This window comes from Manacus candei, unplaced genomic scaffold, assembly GCF_025592945.1.
Source record: "Manacus candei isolate 608988 ecotype Guabito, Panama unplaced genomic scaffold, ASM2559294v1 h1tg000542l, whole genome shotgun sequence".
In the NCBI taxonomy this organism is placed as follows: domain Eukaryota; kingdom Metazoa; phylum Chordata; class Aves; order Passeriformes; family Pipridae; genus Manacus; species Manacus candei.
Genome location: NW_026138590.1, coordinates 1 through 18,244, shown reverse-complemented (window position 1 = coordinate 18,244; position 18,244 = coordinate 1). Strand labels below are relative to the sequence as shown.

Sequence of the window (18,244 nt, the reverse complement as noted above, 5' to 3'; positions counted from 1 at the left end):
ATTTTTTGTCCCTTTTTTTTACCATTTTTTAACCATTTTTTGTCCCTTTTTTTTACCATTTTTTGTCCCTTTTTTTTACCATTTTTTGACCTTTTTTTTACCATTTTTTGTCCCTTTTTTTTACCATTTTTTGACCCTTTTTTTTACCATTTTTTAACCATTTTTTGTCCCTTTTTTTTACCATTTTTCGACCCTTTTTTGACCCTATTTTTTACCATTTTTTGACCCTTTTTTTTACCATTTTTTGACCCTTTTTTTTAACCATTTTTTGCCCATTTTTTAATCCATTTTTTAATCCATTTTTTGACCTTTCTTTTGTCTCTTTTTGGTCACTTTTAGACCACTTTTTGCCTATTTTTTTGCCTATTTTTTTGCCATTTTTCCACCGTTTTTCCCCATTTTTTCACCGTTTTTCCCCATTTTTCCACCGTTTTTCCCCATTTTTTCACCGTTTCTCCCCGTTTTTCCCCCTTTTCCCCCTTTTTCCCCCTTTTCCAGGTCTCCCCACCTTCCCCACGGCCGAGAAGAAGTCCTCCAGGTCGCGGGGGCGGATCCTGGCGGCGAGCTGCATGCAGAACACCGTGCGGGCGTCGCGCTCCTCGGGGCTCAGCGAGCCCAGGGGTTCCCTGGGGACGGGGAAATTTGGGATTTGGGGATTTGGGAATGTTTGGGGGGGATTTGGGGGGAGTTTGGGGGAGTTTGGGGGAAAAACGAGCGCGAAACGGGCTCGGAATCGACCCAAAATCACCCGAAAACGGACCCAAAATCACCAAAAATCACCCAAAAACGGACCCAAAATCACCCAAAATCCACCCAAAATGGACCCAAAATCACCTGAAATGGACCCAGAATTCCCCAAAATGGACCCAAAACCCCCCAAAATGGACCCGAAATCCCCCAAAATGGAGCCAAAATCCAACAAAATCACCCAAAATGACCCAAATCTCACCTGGGATCCCCAAAATGGACCCAAAATCCCCCAAAACGGACCCAAAACCCACCAAAATGGACACAAAATGGACCCAAAATCACCCGAAATGGACCCAAAACCGCCCAAAATGGACCCAAAATCCCCCAAAATGGACCCAAAATCCCCCAAAATGGACCCCAAATCCCCCAAAATGGAGACAAAATCCCCCAAAATGGACCCAAAATCACCCAAAACGACCCAGAATCCCCCAAATGGACCCAAAATCACCCAAAACCCCCCAAAATCACCCAAAACAGACCCCAAATGGACCCAAAATCCAACAAAATGGACCCAAAATCCAACAAAATGGACCCAAAATCCCCCAAATGGACCCAAAATCCCCCAAAATCCCCCCAAAATCACCCAAAAGCCCCCAAAATCACCCAAAATCCTCCCAAAATCCCCCCAAAATCCGCCCAAAATGGCCCCAAATCCCCCAACGTGGACCTAAAATCACCTAAAATCCACCCAAAATCCCCAAAAATCCACCCAAAATGACCCAAATCTTACCTGGGATCCCCCAAAATGGACCCAAAATCCCCCAAAATGGACCCAAAACCCACCAAAATGGACCCAAAATAAACCCAAAATCCCCCAAAATGGACCCAAAATCCCCCAAAATGGACCCAAAATCCCCCAAAATCTCCCCAAATGGATCCAAAAACCCCCCAAAATGCCCCAAAACCACCCAAAATGGACCCAAATTCACACGAAATGGACCCAAAATCCCCCAAAATGGACCCAAAATCCCTCAAAATCACCCAAAATCCCCCCAAAATGGACCCAAAATCCACAAAAATGGACCCAAAATCGCCGAAAATGGACCCAAAATCCCCCAAAATGGACCCAAAATCCCCCAAAACGGACCCAAAATCCCCCAAAATGGACCCAAAATCCCCCAAAATGGCCCCAAAATCCCCCAAAATGGACCCAAAATTCCCCAAAACGGACTCAAAATGCAACAAAATCACCCAAAATGACCCAAATCTCACCTGGGATCCCCCAAAACGGACCCAAAATCCCCCAAAATGGACCCAAAATCCCCCAAAATGGACCCAAAATCCCTCAAAATCACCCAAAATCCCCCCAAAATGGCCCCAAATCCCCCAAAATGGACCCAAAATCCCCCAAAATGGACCGAAAATCGACCAAAATAGACCCAAAATCCCACCAAAATGGACCCAAAATCCCCCAAAACGGACCCAAAATCCCCCAAAATGGACCCAAAATCCCCCAAAATGGACCCAAAATCCCCCCAAATGGCCCCAAAATCCTCACAAAATGGACCCCAAATCACCCGAAATGGCCCCAAAATCACCCAAAACCCCAAAAATCCACCCAAAATCACCCAAAACAGACCCCAAATGGACCCAAAATCCAACAAAATGGACCCAAAATCCCTCAAAATGGACCCAAAATCCCCCCAAAATCCCCCAAAATCCCCCAAAATCCGCCCAAAATGGCCCCAAATCCCCCAAAGTGGACCCAAAATCACCTAAAATCCACCCAAAATCCCCAAAAATCCACCCAAAATGACCGAAATCTCACCTGGGATCCCCCAAAATGGACCCAAAACCCACCAAAATGGACCCAAAATAAACCCAAAATCCCCCAAAATGGACCCAAAATCCCCCAAAATGGCCCCAAAATCCCCCAAAATGGACCCAAAATCCCCCAAAATGGACCGAAAATCCCCCAAAATGGACCCAAAATCCCCCAAAATGGACCCCAAACCCCCCAAAATGCCCCAAACCCCCCAAAATGCCCCAAAACCCCCCGAATTCCCCCCAAACTGACCTGCCCGGGCTCTTCTCCCGGTACAAGGGGCTCTTGCTGTGCCCGAAACGGCGCCTGGGGGGGAAATTTGGGGCGAATTTGGGGGATTTTGGGAAAATTGGGGACATTTTGGGGGGATTTGGGGGAAATTTGGGAAAATTGGGGGGATTTTGGGGGGATTTTTGGGTGGATTTGGGGGTTTTGGGGGGATTTTTGGGGGATTTTTGGGGGATTTTCGGGGGATTTTTGGGGGGTTTGGGGGAAATTTTGGGGGGTTTTGGGGATTTTTGGGGGATTTTTGGGGATTTTGGGGGGATTTTGGGGGGATTTTTGGGGGATTTTTGGGGATTTTTGGGGGATTTTTGGGGGGTTTGGGGGGAAATTTTGGGGGGTTTTGGGGATTTTTTGGGATTTTGGGGGAAATTTGGGAAAATTGGGGGAATTTTGGGGGATTTTTGGGGACTTTTGGGGGTTTGGGGGGAAATTTTGGGGTGATTTTGGGGATTTTTGGGTGGATTTGGGGGATTTTTGGGGGGGTTTGGGGGGAAATTTTGGGGGGTTTTGGGGATTTTTTGGGAATTTGGGGGAAATTTTGAGGGGTTTTGGGGGATTTTTGGGGGGATTTTTGGGGGGATTTTTGGGGGATTTGGGGGATTTTTGGGGATTTTGGGGGATTTAAGGGGAAATTTTGAGGGGTTTTGGGGGAAATGTGGGAAAATTGGGGGGGATTTTGGGGGATTTGGGGGATTTGGGGGATTTTTGGGGATTTGGGGGGAAATTTTGGGGGGTTTTGGGGACTTTTTGGGGATTTTGGGGGATTTTTGGGGGGATTTTTGGGGGATTTTTGGGGGGGTTTGGGGGGATTTTTGGAGGGCTTGGGGGGAAATTTTGGGGGGTTTTGGGGATTTTTTGGGATTTTGGGGGAAATTTTGAGGGGTTTTGGGGGAAATGTGGGAAAATTGGGGGGATTTTGGGGGATTTGGGGGATTTTGGGGATTTTTCGGGATTTGGGGGGAAATTTTGGGGGGTTTTGGGGATTTTTGGGGGATTTTTGGGGATTTTGGGGGGATTTTTGGGGGATTTTTGGGGGATTTTCGGGGGGTTTGGGGGGATTTTTGGGGGGCTTGGGGGGAAATTTTGGGGGGTTTTGGGGATTTTTTTGGATTTTGGGGGACATTTGGGAAAATTGGGGGGATTTTGGGGATTTTTGGGGATTTTGGGGGATTTTGGGGGATTTTTGGGGGGATTTTTGGGGGGATTTTTGGGGGATTTGGGGGATTTTTGGGGATTTTGGGGGATTTTGGGGGAAATTTTGAGGGGTTTTGGGGGAAATGTGGGAAAATTGGGGGGATTTTGGGGGATTTGGGGGATTTGGGGGATTTTTCGGGATTTGGGGGGAAATTTTGGGGGGTTTTGGGGATTTTTGGGTGGATTTGGGGGATTTTTGGGGGGATTTTTGGGGGACTTTGGGGAGTTTTGGGGAGAAATTTTGGGGGGATCTGGGGGGAAATTTGGGAAAATGGGGGGGGTTTGGGGGAAATTTTGGGGGGTTTTGGGGATTTTTTGGGATTTTGGGGGAAATTTTGGGGGGTTTTGGGGGAAATTTGGGAAAACTGGTGGGATTTGGGGAGAAATTTTGGGGGATTTTTGGGGGATTTTTGGGGGGTTTTGGGGGGGTTTGGGGGGATTTTTGGGGGATTTTCGGGGGATTTTTGAGGGATTTTAGGGAGTGATTTTTTGGGGAGTTTTTGGGTGAATTTGGGGGGATTTGGGGGAATTTTTGGGGGATTTTTGGGGAGTTTCGGGGGGATTTTTTAGGGGATTTTTGGGGAGTTTTGGGGGGATTTTTTAGGGGATTTTTGGGGAGTTTTGGGGGAAATTTTGGGGGGATTTTGGGGATTTTTTGGGATTTTGGGGGAAATTTTGGGGGGTTTTGGGGATTTTTGGGGGATTTTTGGGGATTTTGGGGGGATTTTGGGGGGGTTTGGGGGAAAATTTTGGGGGGTTTTGGGGATTTTTTGGGATTTTGGGGGAAATTTGGGAAAATTGGGGGGATTTTGGGGATTTTTGGGGACTTTTTGGGGATTTGGGGGGAAATTTTGGGGGGTTTTGGGGATTTTTGGGTGGATTTGGGGGATTTTTGGGGGGATTTTTGGGGGACTTTGGGGGGTTTTGGGGAGAAATTTTGGGGGGATCTGGGGGAAATTTGGGAAAATGGGGGGGTTTGGGGGAAATTTTGGGGGGTTTTGGGGATTTTTTGGGATTTTGGGGGAAATTTTGGGGGGTTTTGGGGGAAATTTGGGAAAACTGGTGGGATTTGGGGAGAAATTTTGGGGGATTTTTGGGGGATTTTTGGGGAGTTTCGGGGGGATTTTTGGGGAGTTTTGGGGGGATTTTTGGGGGATTTTTGGGGGTTTTGGGGGAAATTTTGGGGGGATTTTGGGGATTTTTTGGGATTTTGGGGGAAATTTTGGGGGGGTTTGGGGGAAATTTGGGAAAATTGGGGGGGTTTGGGGAGAAATTTTGGGGGATTTTTGGGTGGATTTGGGGGATTTTGGGGGATTTTTGGGGGATTTTTGGGGGGTTTTGGGGCCATTTTGGGGCCATTTTGGGCTATTTTGGGGTATTTTGGGGCCATTTTGGGCTATTTTGGGGTATTTTGGGGCCATTTCAGGGTGTTTTGGGGCCATTTTGGGGCTATTTTGGGGTATTTTGGGGCTATTTTGGGGCCATTTCAGGGTGTTTTGGGGCCATTTCGGGGTATTTTGAGGTCATTTTAGGGGTTTTGGGGCCATTTTGGGCCGTTTTGGGGCCATTTTGGGGCGTTTTGGGGCCATTTTGGGGTATTCTGAGGCCATTTTAGGGGGTTTTGGAGCCATTTTGGGCCATTTTGGGCTGTTTTGGGGCCATTTTGGGCTGTTTTGAGGCCATTTTGGGGCCGTTTTTTTGGGTTTCCAGTGCCCACCTGGCCCTTTCATCCCTCCTCCTGTCCCTGCTGCGGCTCCGGCGCCGTTCCCGGTCCCGTTCCCGGTCCCTGTCCCGGTCCCTGTCCCGGCTGCGGCTCCGGTGGCGGCTCCGGCGCTCCCGACTCCGGCTCCGGCGGCGCCGATCCCGCTCCCGGTCCCTGCTGCGGCTGCAGAAACACACAAATCACACCCACATTTCACTCCACTTTTGCTCCATTTTTGCTCAATTTTTGCTCAATTTTTCCTCAATTTTTCCTGAATTTTTTCTCAATTTTTTCTGAATTTTTCCTCAATTTTTGCTCAATTTTTTCTTAATTTTTACTCAATTTTTCCTCAATTTCTCCATGATTTTTGCTGAATTTTCCCCCAATTTTTGCTCAATTTTTCCTTGATTTTTCCTGAATTTTTCTCAATTTTTCCTGAATTTTTGCTCAATTTTCCCCCAATTTTTGCTCAATTTTCCCCCAATTTTTACTCAATTTTTCCTGAATTTTTCTCAATTTTTCCCCAATTTTTCCTTGATTTTTCCTGAATTTTTTCTGAATTTTTGCTCAATTTTTCCCCAATTTTTCCTGAATTTTTCTCAATTTTTTCTGAATTTTTTCTGAATTTTTGCTCAATTTTTGCGCAATTTTTCCTGAATTTTTCTCAATTTTTACTCAATTTTTGCTCAATTTTTGCTCAATTTTTCCTGAATTTTTTTCTCAATTTTTGCTGAATTTTTTCTAAATTTTTGCTGAATTTTTTCTCAATTTTTGCTCAATTTTTACTCAATTTTACCTCGATTTGTGCTGGATTTTTGCTCATTTTTTGCTTAATTTTTCCTCAATTTTTCCTGAATTTTTCTCAATTTTTCCTGAATTTTTTCTCAATTTTTTCTTATTTTTTCCTGAATTTTTCTCAATTTTTGCTGGATTTTTCCTCAATTTTCCCCCAATTTTTCCTCAATTTTTGCTCAATTTTTCATGAATTTTTGCCCAATTTCCTCTCAATTTTTGCTCAATTTTCTCACAATTTTCAGTCAATTTTCACTTTATTGACCCCGCTCCCGGTCCCTGCTGCGGCTGCCAAAGGGGCAAATCACACCCACATTTCACTCCACTTTTGCTCCATTTTTGCTCAATTTTTCCTCAATTTTTCCTCAATTTTTCCTGATTTTTTTTCAATTTTTTCTGAATTTTTTCTGAATTTTTCCTCAATTTTTTCTGAATTTTTTCTGAATTTTTTCTGAATTTTTCTCAATTTTTCCTCAATTTTTGCTCAATTATTGCTGGATTTTTTCTCAATTTTTCCTGAATTTTTTCTCAATTTTTCCTGATTTTTCTCAATTTTTCCTGAATTTTTTCTTAATTTTTACTCGATTTTTTCTTAATTTTTACTCAATTTTTGCTCAATTTTCCCCCAATATTTGCTCAATTTTTCCTCGATTTTTCCTGAATTTTTCTCAATTTTCCCCCAATTTTTTCTCACTTTTTCTCAATTTTTACTGAATTTTTCTTCAATTTTTTCTCAATTTTGCTCAATTTTTCTTCAACTTTTGCTTAATTTTTGCTCAATTTTTCCTCGATTTTTCCTCAATTTTTCCTCAATTTTTGCTCAATTATTGCTGGATTTTTCCTCAATTTTTCTCAATTTTTCCTCAATTTTTGCTCAATTTTTTCTTAATTTTTACTCATTTTTTGCTCAATTTTCCCCCAATTTTTGCTCAATTTTTCCTCAATTTTTACTCAATTTTTGCTCAATTTTTGTTCGATTTTTTCTTAATTTTTCCTCAATTTTTCCTCAATTTTCTCCCAATTTTTCCTCAATTTTTGCTCAATTTTTCCTCAATTTTTTCTTAATTTTTACTCAATTTTTGCTCAATTTTTCCTCAATTTTTCCTAAATCGTTGTTCAATTTTTCCTCAATTTGTGCTCAAAATTTCCTCAATTTTTGCTCAATTTTTCCTCAATTTTTGCCCAATTTCCTCCCAATTTTTGCTCAAATTTCTCTCAATTTTGGTTCAATTTTCACTTTATTGACCCCGCTCCCGGTCCCTGCTGCGGCTGCCAAAGGGACAAACCACACCCACATTTCACTCCAGTTTTGCTCAATTTTTCCTCAATTTTTCCTTGATTTTTCCTGAATTTTTCTCAATTTTTCCTGATTTTTTTCTCAATTTTTCCTGAATTTTTTCTGAATTTTTACTCAATTTTTTCTTAATTTTTACTCAATTTTTGTTCAATTTTCCCCCAATTTTTCCTGAATTTTTCTCAATTTTTGCTCAATTTTTACTCAATTTTTCCTCAATTTTCCCCCAATTTTTGCTCAATTTTTCCTGAATTTTTCCTGAATTTTTCCTGAATTTTTCCTCAATTTTTCCTCAAATTTTGCTCAATTTTTGTTGGATTTTTCCTCAACTTTTCCTGAATTTTTCCTCAATTTTTCCTTGATTTTTGCTGAATTTTTCCTGAATTTTTCTCAATTTTTCCTGAATTTTTGCTCAATTTTTCCCGAATTTTTGCTCAACTTTTTCTGAATTTTTCCTGATTTTTTCTCAATTTTTTCTTAATTTTTCTCAATTTTTCCTGAATTTTTCTCAATTTTTCCTGAATTTTTTCTCAATTTTTCCTGAATTTTTCCTCAATTTTTCTCAATTTTTTCTGAATTTTTACTCAATTTTTCCTCAAATTTTCCTCAAATTTTCCCCAATTTTTGCTCAATTTTTCCTGAATTTTTGCTCAATTTTTGCTCAATTTTTCCTCAATTTTTGGTCAATTTTTCCTCAATTTTCCTTAATTTTTCCTCAATTTTCCCCCAATTTTTCCTGAATTTTTGCTCAATTTTTCCTCAAATTTTCCCCAATTTTTGCTCAATTTTTCCTGAATTTTTCCTCAATTTTTACTCAAATTTTGCTCAATTTTTGTTGGATTTTTCCTCAACTTTTCCTGTATTTTTCCTCAATTTTTCCTTGATTTTTGCTGAATTTTTCCTGAATTTTTCTCAATTTTTCCTGAATTTTTGCTCAATTTTTGCTCAATTTTCCTCAATTTTCCCCCAATTTTTCCTGAATTTTTGTTCAATTTTTCCTCAAATTTTCCCCAATTTTTGCTCAATTTTTCCTGAATTTTTCCTCAATTTTTCCTGAATTTTTACTCAATTTTTGCTCATTTTTTTCTGAATTTTTTCTTAATTTTTCCTCAATTTTTGCTGAATTTTCCTCAATTTTTTCTGAATTTTTTCTGAATTTTTGCTCAATTTTTCCTTGATTTTTCCTGAATTTTATTCTCAATTTTTCCTGAATTTTTGCTCAATTTTTTCTTAATTTTTCCTCAATTTTTCCTCATTTTTTCCTCAATTTTTCCTCATTTTTTCCTCAATTTTTCCTCATTTTTTCCTCAATTTTTCCTCAATTTTCCCCTAATTTTTCCTCATTTTTTCCTCAATTTTTCCTCATTTTTTCCTCAATTTTTCCTCATTTTTTCCTCAATTTTTCCCGAATTTTTCCTCAATTTTCCCTCAATTTTTCCTCAATTTTCCCTCAATTTTTCCTCAATTTTCCCTCAATTTTCTCCCGAATTTCACTCAAATTTCGCTCAATTTTCACCCAATTTTCTCTCCATTTTCTCTCCATTTTTGCTCAATTTCCAAACCCCCCAAAACCCCCCAAATCCCCCCGAAATGCCCCAAAATCCCACCTGTGTCTGTGCTCCCGACTGCGGCTCCGGCTCCGGCTCCTCTTCTTCCTGCTGCTCAAATTTGGGATGAGAAATGGGGGGAAAACCCCCAAAATTCCCCAAAAACCCCCAAAATTCCCCCCCAAAAAACCCCAAAATTCCCCACCCAAAACCCCCAAAATTTCCCCCAAAATTCTCCCCCGAAAACCCCCAAAATTCCCGAAAAACCCGCCCAAAAAATTCCCAAATTCTTTAAGACCCCCCCAAATTTAAAAAAAACCACCAAAATTCCCCCCAAAAAACCCCAAATTTTAAAAAAAAACCCACCAAAATTCCCCCCCAAAAAAACCCCCAAATTCCCAAAAAAACCCCCCAAAATTCCCCAAAAAACCCCCAAAATTCCCCAAAAAACCACCAAAATTCCCCCCAAAATTCCCCCAAAAAAACCCAAATTCCCCCAAAATTCCCCAAAAAACCCTCCAAAAAACTCCCAAATTCCCCCCAAAATTCTCCCCAAAAACCTCCAAAATTCCCCAAAAAACCACCAAAATTCCCAAAAACCTCCAAAATTCCCAAAAACCTCCAAAATTCCCCAAAAAAACCCCAAAATTACCCAAAAACCCCCCAAAATTCCCCCTAAAAAACCCCAAAAAAACCCCCAAATTCCCCCAAAACCCCCAAAATTCCTCCAAAAAACCTCCAAAATTTCTCCCAAAACCCCCAAAATTCCCCCCCCAAAAAACCAAAATTCCCCCCAAAAAATCCCAAAATTCCCCTCAAAAAACCCCCAAAATCCCCCCAAAAATCCCCAAAATTCCCCCCAAAAAACCCCCAAAATTCTCCCCAAAAACCCCCCAAAATTTCCCCAAAAATCCCCCCAATATTCCCCCCAAAAAAACCCAAATTCCCCAAAAAGCCCCCAAAATTCCCCCCAAAAAACCACCAAAATACCCCAAAAAACCCCCAAAATTCCCCCCAAAAACACCCAAAATTCCCCCAAAAAAGCCCCCAAAATTCCCCCCAAAAAACCCCCCAAAATTCCCCCAAAAAACCCCAAAATTCCCCCCAAAAAAACCCCCAAAATTCCTCCAAAAAACCTCCAAAATTCCCCCAAATTCCCCCCAAAAACCTCCAAAATTCCCCCTAAAAAAACCCCAAAAAACCCCCAAAATTCCGCCAAAATAACCCCAAAATTCCCCCCAAAAAACCCCCAATATTCCCCCCCAAAATCCCCCCAAAAAAGCCCAAAATTCCCCCCAAAAAACCCCAAAATTCCCCTAAAAAAACCCCAAAATTCCCCCAAAAAAACCCCAAAATTCCCCCAAAAATCCCCCCAAAAACCCCCAAAATTCCCCCAAAAAAACCCCAAAATCCCCCCAAAAAAACCCCAAAATTCCCCCAAAATAACCCCAAAATCCCCCCAAAAATCCCCCCAAAAAATCCCAAAATTCCCCCCAAAATTCCCCCAAATTCCCCCCAAAATTCCCAAAAAAAACCCCAAAATTCCCCCCAAAAACCTCCAAAATTCCCCCAAAATTCCCCCAAAAAATTCCCCAAAAAAACCCCAAAATCCCCCCAAAAACCTCCAAAATCCCCCCAAAAACCCCCAAAATTCCCCCAAAATATTCCCCAAAAAATTCCCCAAAAATCCCCCAAAATAACCCCAAAATTCCCCCAAAAAATTCCCCAAAAAAACCCCAAAATCCCCCCCAAAACCTCCAAAATTCCCCCAGAAAACCCCAAAATTCCCCCCAAAAAATCCCAAAATTCCCCTCAAAATTCCCAAATTCCCCAAAATCCCCCAAAATCCCCCAAAATCCCCCAAAATCCCCCAAATCCCCACCTGCTCCCGCTCTCCTTCTTGGCCTCCTTGGGCTCCTCCTGGGGCTGTTTTTTGGGGGAAAAAGGGTCAAAAACCCCAAATTTGGGGAATTTCGGGGGATTGGAAGGAATTTTGGGGGGATTTGGGGGGATTTTGGGGGATTTTGGGGGAAATTTGGGGGGATTTTGGGTGGATTTGGGGGGATTTGGGGGATTTTGGGGGGATTTTGGGGGAATTGTGGGAGATTTTGGGGGGATTTTGGGTGTTTTTGGGGGATTTTGGGGGGATTTTGGGCGGATTTGGGGGATTTTGGGGGGATTTTGGGGTATTTTGGGGGAATTTTGGGGGATTTTGGGGGATTTTGGGGGGATTTTGGGGATTTTGGGGGGATTTTGGGGGGATTTTGGGTGATTTTGGGTGGATTTGGGGGATTTTGGGGGGATTTTGGGGGGATTTGGGGGATTTTGGGGGGATTTTGGGGGGATTTGGGGGATTTGGGGGGATTTTGGGGGGATTTTGGGGGATTTTGGGGGAATTTGAGGGGATTTTGGGGGGATTTGGGGGATTTTGAGGAGACTTTGGGGAGATTTTGGGGGATTTGGGGAGATTTTGGGGGGATTTTGGAGGATTTTGGGGGGATTTTGGGGGGATTTGGGGTGATTTTGGGTGTTTTTTGGGGGATTTTGGGTGATTTTGGGGGGATTTTAGGGGGAATTTTGGGGGGATTTTGGGAGGATTTTGGGGGGAATTTGGGGGGATTTTGGGGGGATTTTGGGGGGGTTCAGGAGAATTTTCAGGGGGATTTTGGGTTAAATTGACCCCCTGACCCCAAAACTGAGGGAAAGACCTAAAAAATCCTTTAAAAAATCCTTAAAAAGATCCTAAAAAATCCTTTAAAAAAATCCCTGAAAAAAATCCTAAACAAAATCCTAAAAAATTCTAAAAAAAATCCTAAAATATCCTTAAAAAATCCTAAAAAATCCTTAAAAAAATCCTTAAAAAATTCTTAAAAACTCCTTAAAAAATCCCTGAAAAAACCCCTAAAAAAATCCTAAAAATCCTTAAAAAAATCCATTAAAAATCCTTAAAAAAATCCTAAAAAATCCCTGAAAAAATCCTTAAAAAAATCCCTGAAAAAAATCCTTAAAAAATCCTTAAAAATCCTAAAAAAATCCTAAAAAAATCCCCAAAAAATCCTTAAAAATCCTAAAAAAATCCTAAAAAAATTCCTAAAAAATCCTTAAAAAATCCTAAAAAGTCCTTAAAAAATCCTTAAAAAATCCTAAAAAAATCCTTTAAAAAATCCTAAAAAATCCTTAAAAAATCCCTGAAAAAATCCTTAAAAAAATCCCTGAAAAAAATCCTAAACAAAATCCTAAAAAATTCTAAAAAAAATCCTAAAAAAATCCTTAAAAAATCCTAAAAAATCCTTAAAAAATCCGTAAAAAAATCCTAAAAAAATCCTTAAAAAATCCTAAAAAATCCTTAAAAAATCCTTAAAAAATCCTAAAAAATCCTTAAAAAAATCCCTAAAAAATCCTTAAAAATCCTAAAAAAATCTTAAAAAATCCTTAAAAAAATCCTAAAAAATCCTTTAAAAAATCCCTGAAAAAATCCTTAAAAAAACCCCAAAAAATCCTAAAAAAAATCGTAAAAAAATCCTAAAAAAAGTACTAAAAAAATCCTTAAAAAATCCTTTAAAAACCCTTAAAAAATCCTAAAAAATCCTAAAAAAAATCCTTAAAAAATCCTAAAAAATCCCTAAAAAATCCCTGAAAAAATCCTTAAAAAAATCCTAAAAAATCCTTAAAAAAATCCTAAAAAAATCCTTTAAAAATCCTAAAAAATCCCTAAAAAATCCCTGAAAAAACTCCTAAAAAAATCCTTAGAAATCCTTTAAAAAATGAGGGAAAAGACCCCAAAATTTCGGGAAAGGACCCCAAAATTTGCCTCACCTGGGCCGGGGGCGGCTCCGGTTGTGCCTTGGAAGGGCCGGGCTGGGCCTGGAAAAAAAAGGGGGAAAAAAGGGTTTTTTTGGGAAAAAAACCCTCAAAATCCTTTTAAATGACCCCAAAATTACTTTAAATGGCCCCAAAATCCCCTTAAATGACCCCAAAAAACCCAAAATGACCCAAAAATGGCTTTAAATGACCCCAAAATTACTTTAAATGACTCAAAAATGGCCCCAAAAATCCCCAAAATTCAAGAAAAAACTGGAAAAAAAATTGAAAAAAAATCGAAATTTCCAAAAATTCCCAAAAAATTCCCAAAAATCCCCCAAAATTCCCAAATATCCTGAGGCCCCCCCAGACCCCCCAGGACCCCCCAAATCCCTCCACGACCCCCAAAAATAGCTCCAAAATTTGAAAAAAAAATCAAAAAAAAATTAAAAAAAATTCAAAAAAAAATTCCTAAAAAATCCCAAAAAATTACAAAAAATTCCCCAAAAATTCCCAAAATTCCCAAATATTCTGAGACCCCCCAGACCCCCCTCAGGACCCCCCAAGTCCCCCCAAGACCCCCCAAAAAACCTCCAAAATTTGAAAAAAAAATCGAAAAAAAATTCAAAAAAATTCAAAAAAAAATTCCTAAAAAATCCTAAAAAATTCCCAAAAATCCCCCAAAATTCCCAAATATTCTGAGACCCCCCCAAACCCCCCTCAGGACCCCCCAAATCCCTCCACGACCCCCCAAAAAAGCTCCAAAATTTGAAAAAAAAGTCGAAAAAAAATTCAAAAAAATTAAAAAAAAAATTCCTAAAAAATCCTAAAAAATTCCCAAAAATCCCCCAAAATTCCCAAATATTCTGAGACCCCCCCAAACCCCCCTCAGGACCCCCCAAATCCCTCCACGACCCCCCAAAAAAGCTCCAAAATTTGAAAAAAAAGTCGAAAAAAAATTCAAAAAAATTCAAAAAAAAATTCCTAAAAAATCCCAAAAAATTCCCAAAAAATTCCCAAAATTCCCCCAAAATTCCCAAATATTCTGAGACCCCCCAGACCCCCCCAGGACCCCCCAAGTCCCCCCAAGACCCCCCAAAAAACCTCCAAAATTTGAAAAAAAAATCGAAAAAAATTCAAAAAAATTCAAAAAAAAATTCCTAAAAAATCCTAAAAAATTCCCAAAAATCCCCCAAAATTCCCAAATATTCTGAGACCCCCCCAAACCCCCCCCAGGACCCCCCAAATCCCTCCACGACCCCCAAAAAAAGCTCCAAAATTTGAAAAAAAAGTCGAAAAAAAATTAAAAAAAATTCAAAAAAAAATTCCTAAAAAATCCTAAAAAATCCAAAAAAATTCCCAAAAAATTCCCAAAATTCCCCCAAAATTCCCAAATATTCTGAGACCCCCCAGACCCCCCCAGGACCCTCCAAGTCCCCTCAAGACCCCCCCAAAAAACTTCAAAATTCAAAAAAAAAAAAAGGAAAAAAAATCAAAAAAAAAATCGAAAAAAAATTTTAAAAAATTCCCAAAAAATTCCCAAAAAATTCCCCCAAAATTCCCAAATATTCTGAGACCCCCCCGACCCCCTCAGGACTCCCCAAATCCCCCCAGGACCCCCCCAAAAAACTTCAAAATTCAAAAAAAAAGTAAAAAAAAAATTAAAAAAAATTCAAAAAAAAATTCCTAAAAAATCCTAAAAAATCCAAAAAAATTCCCAAAAAATTCCCAAAAAATTCCCAAAAAATTCCCAAATATTCTGAGACCCCCCCAGACCCTGCCAGGACCTCCCAAGCCCCCCCAAGACCCTCCAAAAAACTTCAAAATTCAAAAAAAAAAAGGAAAAAAAATCAAAAAAAAAATCGAAAAAAATTCCTAAAAATTCCCAAAAAATTCCCAAAATTCCCCCAAAATTCCCAAATATCCTGAGACCCCCCCAGACCCCCCTCAGGACCCCCTAAATCCCCCCAAGACCCCCCAAAAAACCTCCAAAGTTTGTAAAAAAAATCGAAAAAAAATAAAAAAAAAAATCGAAAAAAAATTCCTAAAAAATCCTAAAAAATCCAAAAAAATTCCCAAAAAATTCCCAAAAAATTCCAAAAAAATTCCCAAATATTCTGAGACCCCCCCAGACCCTGCCAGGACCTCCCAAGCCCCCCCAAGACCCTCCAAAAAACTTCAAAATTCAAAAAAAAAAAGGAAAAAAAATCAAAAAAAAAATCGAAAAAAATTCCTAAAAATTCCCAAAAAATTCCCAAAATTCCCCCAAAATTCCCAAATATTCTGAGACCCCCCCAGACCACCCCGGGACTCCCCAAACCCCCCCCAAAAACTTCAAAATTCAAAAAAAAAAGGAAAAAAAATAAAAAAAAATCGAAAATAATTCCTAAAAATTCCCAAAAAATTCCCAAAATTCCCCCAAAATTCCCAAATATCCTGAGACCCCCCAGACCCCCCTGAGGACCCCCGAAATCCCCCCAAGACCCCCCAAAAAAGCTCCAAAATTTGAAAAAAAATCGAAAAAAAATAAAAAAAATATTTGAAAAAAATTCCTAAAAATTCCCAAAAATTCCCAAAAATCCCCAAAAAATTCCAAAAAAATTCCCAAATATTCTGAGACCCCCCCAGACCCTGCCAGGACCTCCCAAGCCCCCCCAAGACCCTCCAAAAAACTTCAAAATTCAAAAAAAAAAAGGAAAAAAAATAAAAAAAAAAATCGAAAAAAATTCCTAAAAAATCCTAAAAAATTCCCAAAAAATTCCCAAAATTCCCCCAAAATTCCCAAATATTCTGAGACCCCCCAGACCCCCCTGAGGACCCCCGAAATCCCCCCAAGACCCCCCAAAAAAGCTCCAAAATTTGAAAAAAAATCGAAAAAAAATAAAAAAAATATTTGAAAAAAATTCCTAAAAATTCCCAAAAATTCCCAAAAATCCCCAAAAAATTCCAAAAAAATTCCCAAATATTCTGAGACCCCCCCAGACCCTGCCAGGACCTCCCAAGCCCCCCCAAGACCCTCCAAAAAACTTCAAAATTCAAAAAAAAAAAGGAAAAAAAATAAAAAAAAAAATCGAAAAAAATTCCTAAAAAATCCTAAAAAATTCCCAAAAAATTCCCAAAATTCCCCCAAAATTCCCAAATATTCTGAGACCCCCCAGACCCCCCTGAGGACCCCCGAAATCCCCCCAAGACCCCCCAAAAAAGCTCCAAAATTTGAAAAAAAATCGAAAAAAAATAAAAAAAATATTTGAAAAAAATTCCTAAAAATTCCCAAAAATTCCCAAAAATCTCCCAAAAATTCAAAAAAAAATTCCCAAATATCCTGAGGCCCCCCCAGGCCCCCCCAGGACCCCCCTAGTCCCCCCAAGCCCCTCCAAAAAACTTCAAAATTCAAAAAAAAAAAAAGGAAAAAAAATTAAAAAAAAAATCGAAAAAAATTCCTAAAAAATCCTAAAAAATTCCCAAAAAATTCCCAAAATTCCCCCAAAATTCCCAAATATTCTGAGACCCCCCCAGGCCCCCCCAGACCCCCCAAATCACCTCCTCTTTTTTGTAGGGGGCCTCCAGCATGGCCTCGATGACGATGTCGAAGTCGTCCGACGTCATCGCGTCCGTCTGGGGGGGATTCGGAGGGAATTTGGGACCCCCAAAAACCCCCAAAATCGCCCCAAAACCCCCCCAGAAATATCCAGGGCCCCCCAAAACCTCCCCTGAACGGTTCAGGACCCCCCAAAATTCACTCAGGACCCCCCCAATTCCAGCCAGGACCCCCCAAATCCCAGCGGGAACCGCCCCAAAAATTTGGGTCGAGGGGGCCTCAAAAAGCCCCAAAATCGCCCCAAAACCACCCAAAAAACCACCCAGGACCCCCCAAAAACATCCAGGACCCCCCAAATCCCACCCAGGACCCCCAAAATTCATCCAGGACCCCCCAAATCCCACCCAGGACCCCCAAAATTCATCCAGGACCCCCCAAATCCCACCCAGGACCTCCCAAAATTACCCCAGAATGTCACAGATCCCACCCAGGACCCCCGAAAACTCATCCAGGACCCCCCAAATCCCACCCAGGACACCCCAAAATTACCCCAAGACCCCGAAAATCCCCCCGAAAATCCTCCAGGACCCCCCAAAATCCACCCAAGACCCCCCAAATCCCACCCAGGATCCCCCTAAATTATCCCAGGACCCCCCAAATCCAACCCAGGACCCCCCAAAATTCACCCAAGACCCCCCAAATCCCACCCAGGACCCCCCAAATCCCACCCAAGACCCCCCAAATCCCACCCAGGATCCCCCTAAATTATCCCAGGACCCCCCAAATTAAACCCAGGACCCCCCAAAATTCACCCAAGACCCCCCAAATCCCACCCAGGACCCCCCAAATCCCACCCAAGACCCCTCAAATCCCACCCAGGACCCCCCAAAATGACCCCAAGACCCCCCAAAATCACCCCAGGACCCCCCCAAATTACCCCAAGACCCCCCAACTCCCACCCAGGACCCCCCAAAATCCCCCCCCGAGGGACTCACGGGGTCGGGCAGCTCGTTGGACCCCCCCGACTCCATCCCGGGGGGTCTCAGGTTTGTGGGGGGGGGGCTTTTTTTTTTGGGGGGGGGGGCCCCCAATTCCGGGTCTTTTTGGCCTGCGGGCGGTGACGTCACCGCCACGTCACGGCGCGGGTAGTGACGTCACCGCCCCCCCCCCCTTAGAAGTTTAAAAAAAACCCCCCGAATTCACCCCAAAAAACCTTTCCCGGCAGCCCCCCCCCCGTGACCCTCGCCCGAAGCCACGCCCCCTCCCATTCAAACCACGCCCACTTTCGCCGAGCCACGCCCACCCCGTTATAAGGAACCGGCGTCTCAAGCCACGCCCCCCCTCCGTTCCAGGCCACGCCCCCCCGCTCCCCCCACCTCTCCCCTCCCTCCTTAGCGCCCCCTGGCGGCCGCCGCCCCTCACGGCGCCGCCATTTTCTCCCCCCCCCTCCCTCTCCCCAAACACCCCCTTATTCCGCCGCCCCCCCCCTCCGGGCCGCCCGCGCGTGACGTCACATCGCGGCTTTCTGACGTCACGTCGCGACCAACCCCCCCCAACCCCGCCCCGAGCCTCTCAC

General features: G+C 41.7%; 1 protein-coding gene across 1 annotated transcript in view; it reads right to left on the bottom strand.

Annotated features, from left to right (window-relative positions):
- The window catches only part of LOC127465960 (probable RNA-binding protein 23), a 32,239-nt gene extending 14,407 nt beyond the window's left edge, over positions 1-17,832 (bottom strand). The window contains exons 1-8 of the mRNA XM_051776482.1: positions 17,664-17,832; positions 16,671-16,745; positions 13,146-13,193; positions 11,212-11,255; positions 9,390-9,443; positions 5,712-5,879; positions 2,768-2,821; positions 509-626 (exon numbers count right to left, since the gene is read on the bottom strand). Coding sequence (XP_051632442.1) covers positions 509-626; positions 2,768-2,821; positions 5,712-5,879; positions 9,390-9,443; positions 11,212-11,255; positions 13,146-13,193; positions 16,671-16,745; positions 17,664-17,699 — 597 coding nt within the window. The 5' untranslated portion in view covers positions 17,700-17,832. The remainder of the gene's footprint in view (positions 1-508; positions 627-2,767; positions 2,822-5,711; positions 5,880-9,389; positions 9,444-11,211; positions 11,256-13,145; positions 13,194-16,670; positions 16,746-17,663) is intronic.
- Between the last annotated feature and the right edge of the window lie 412 nt (positions 17,833-18,244).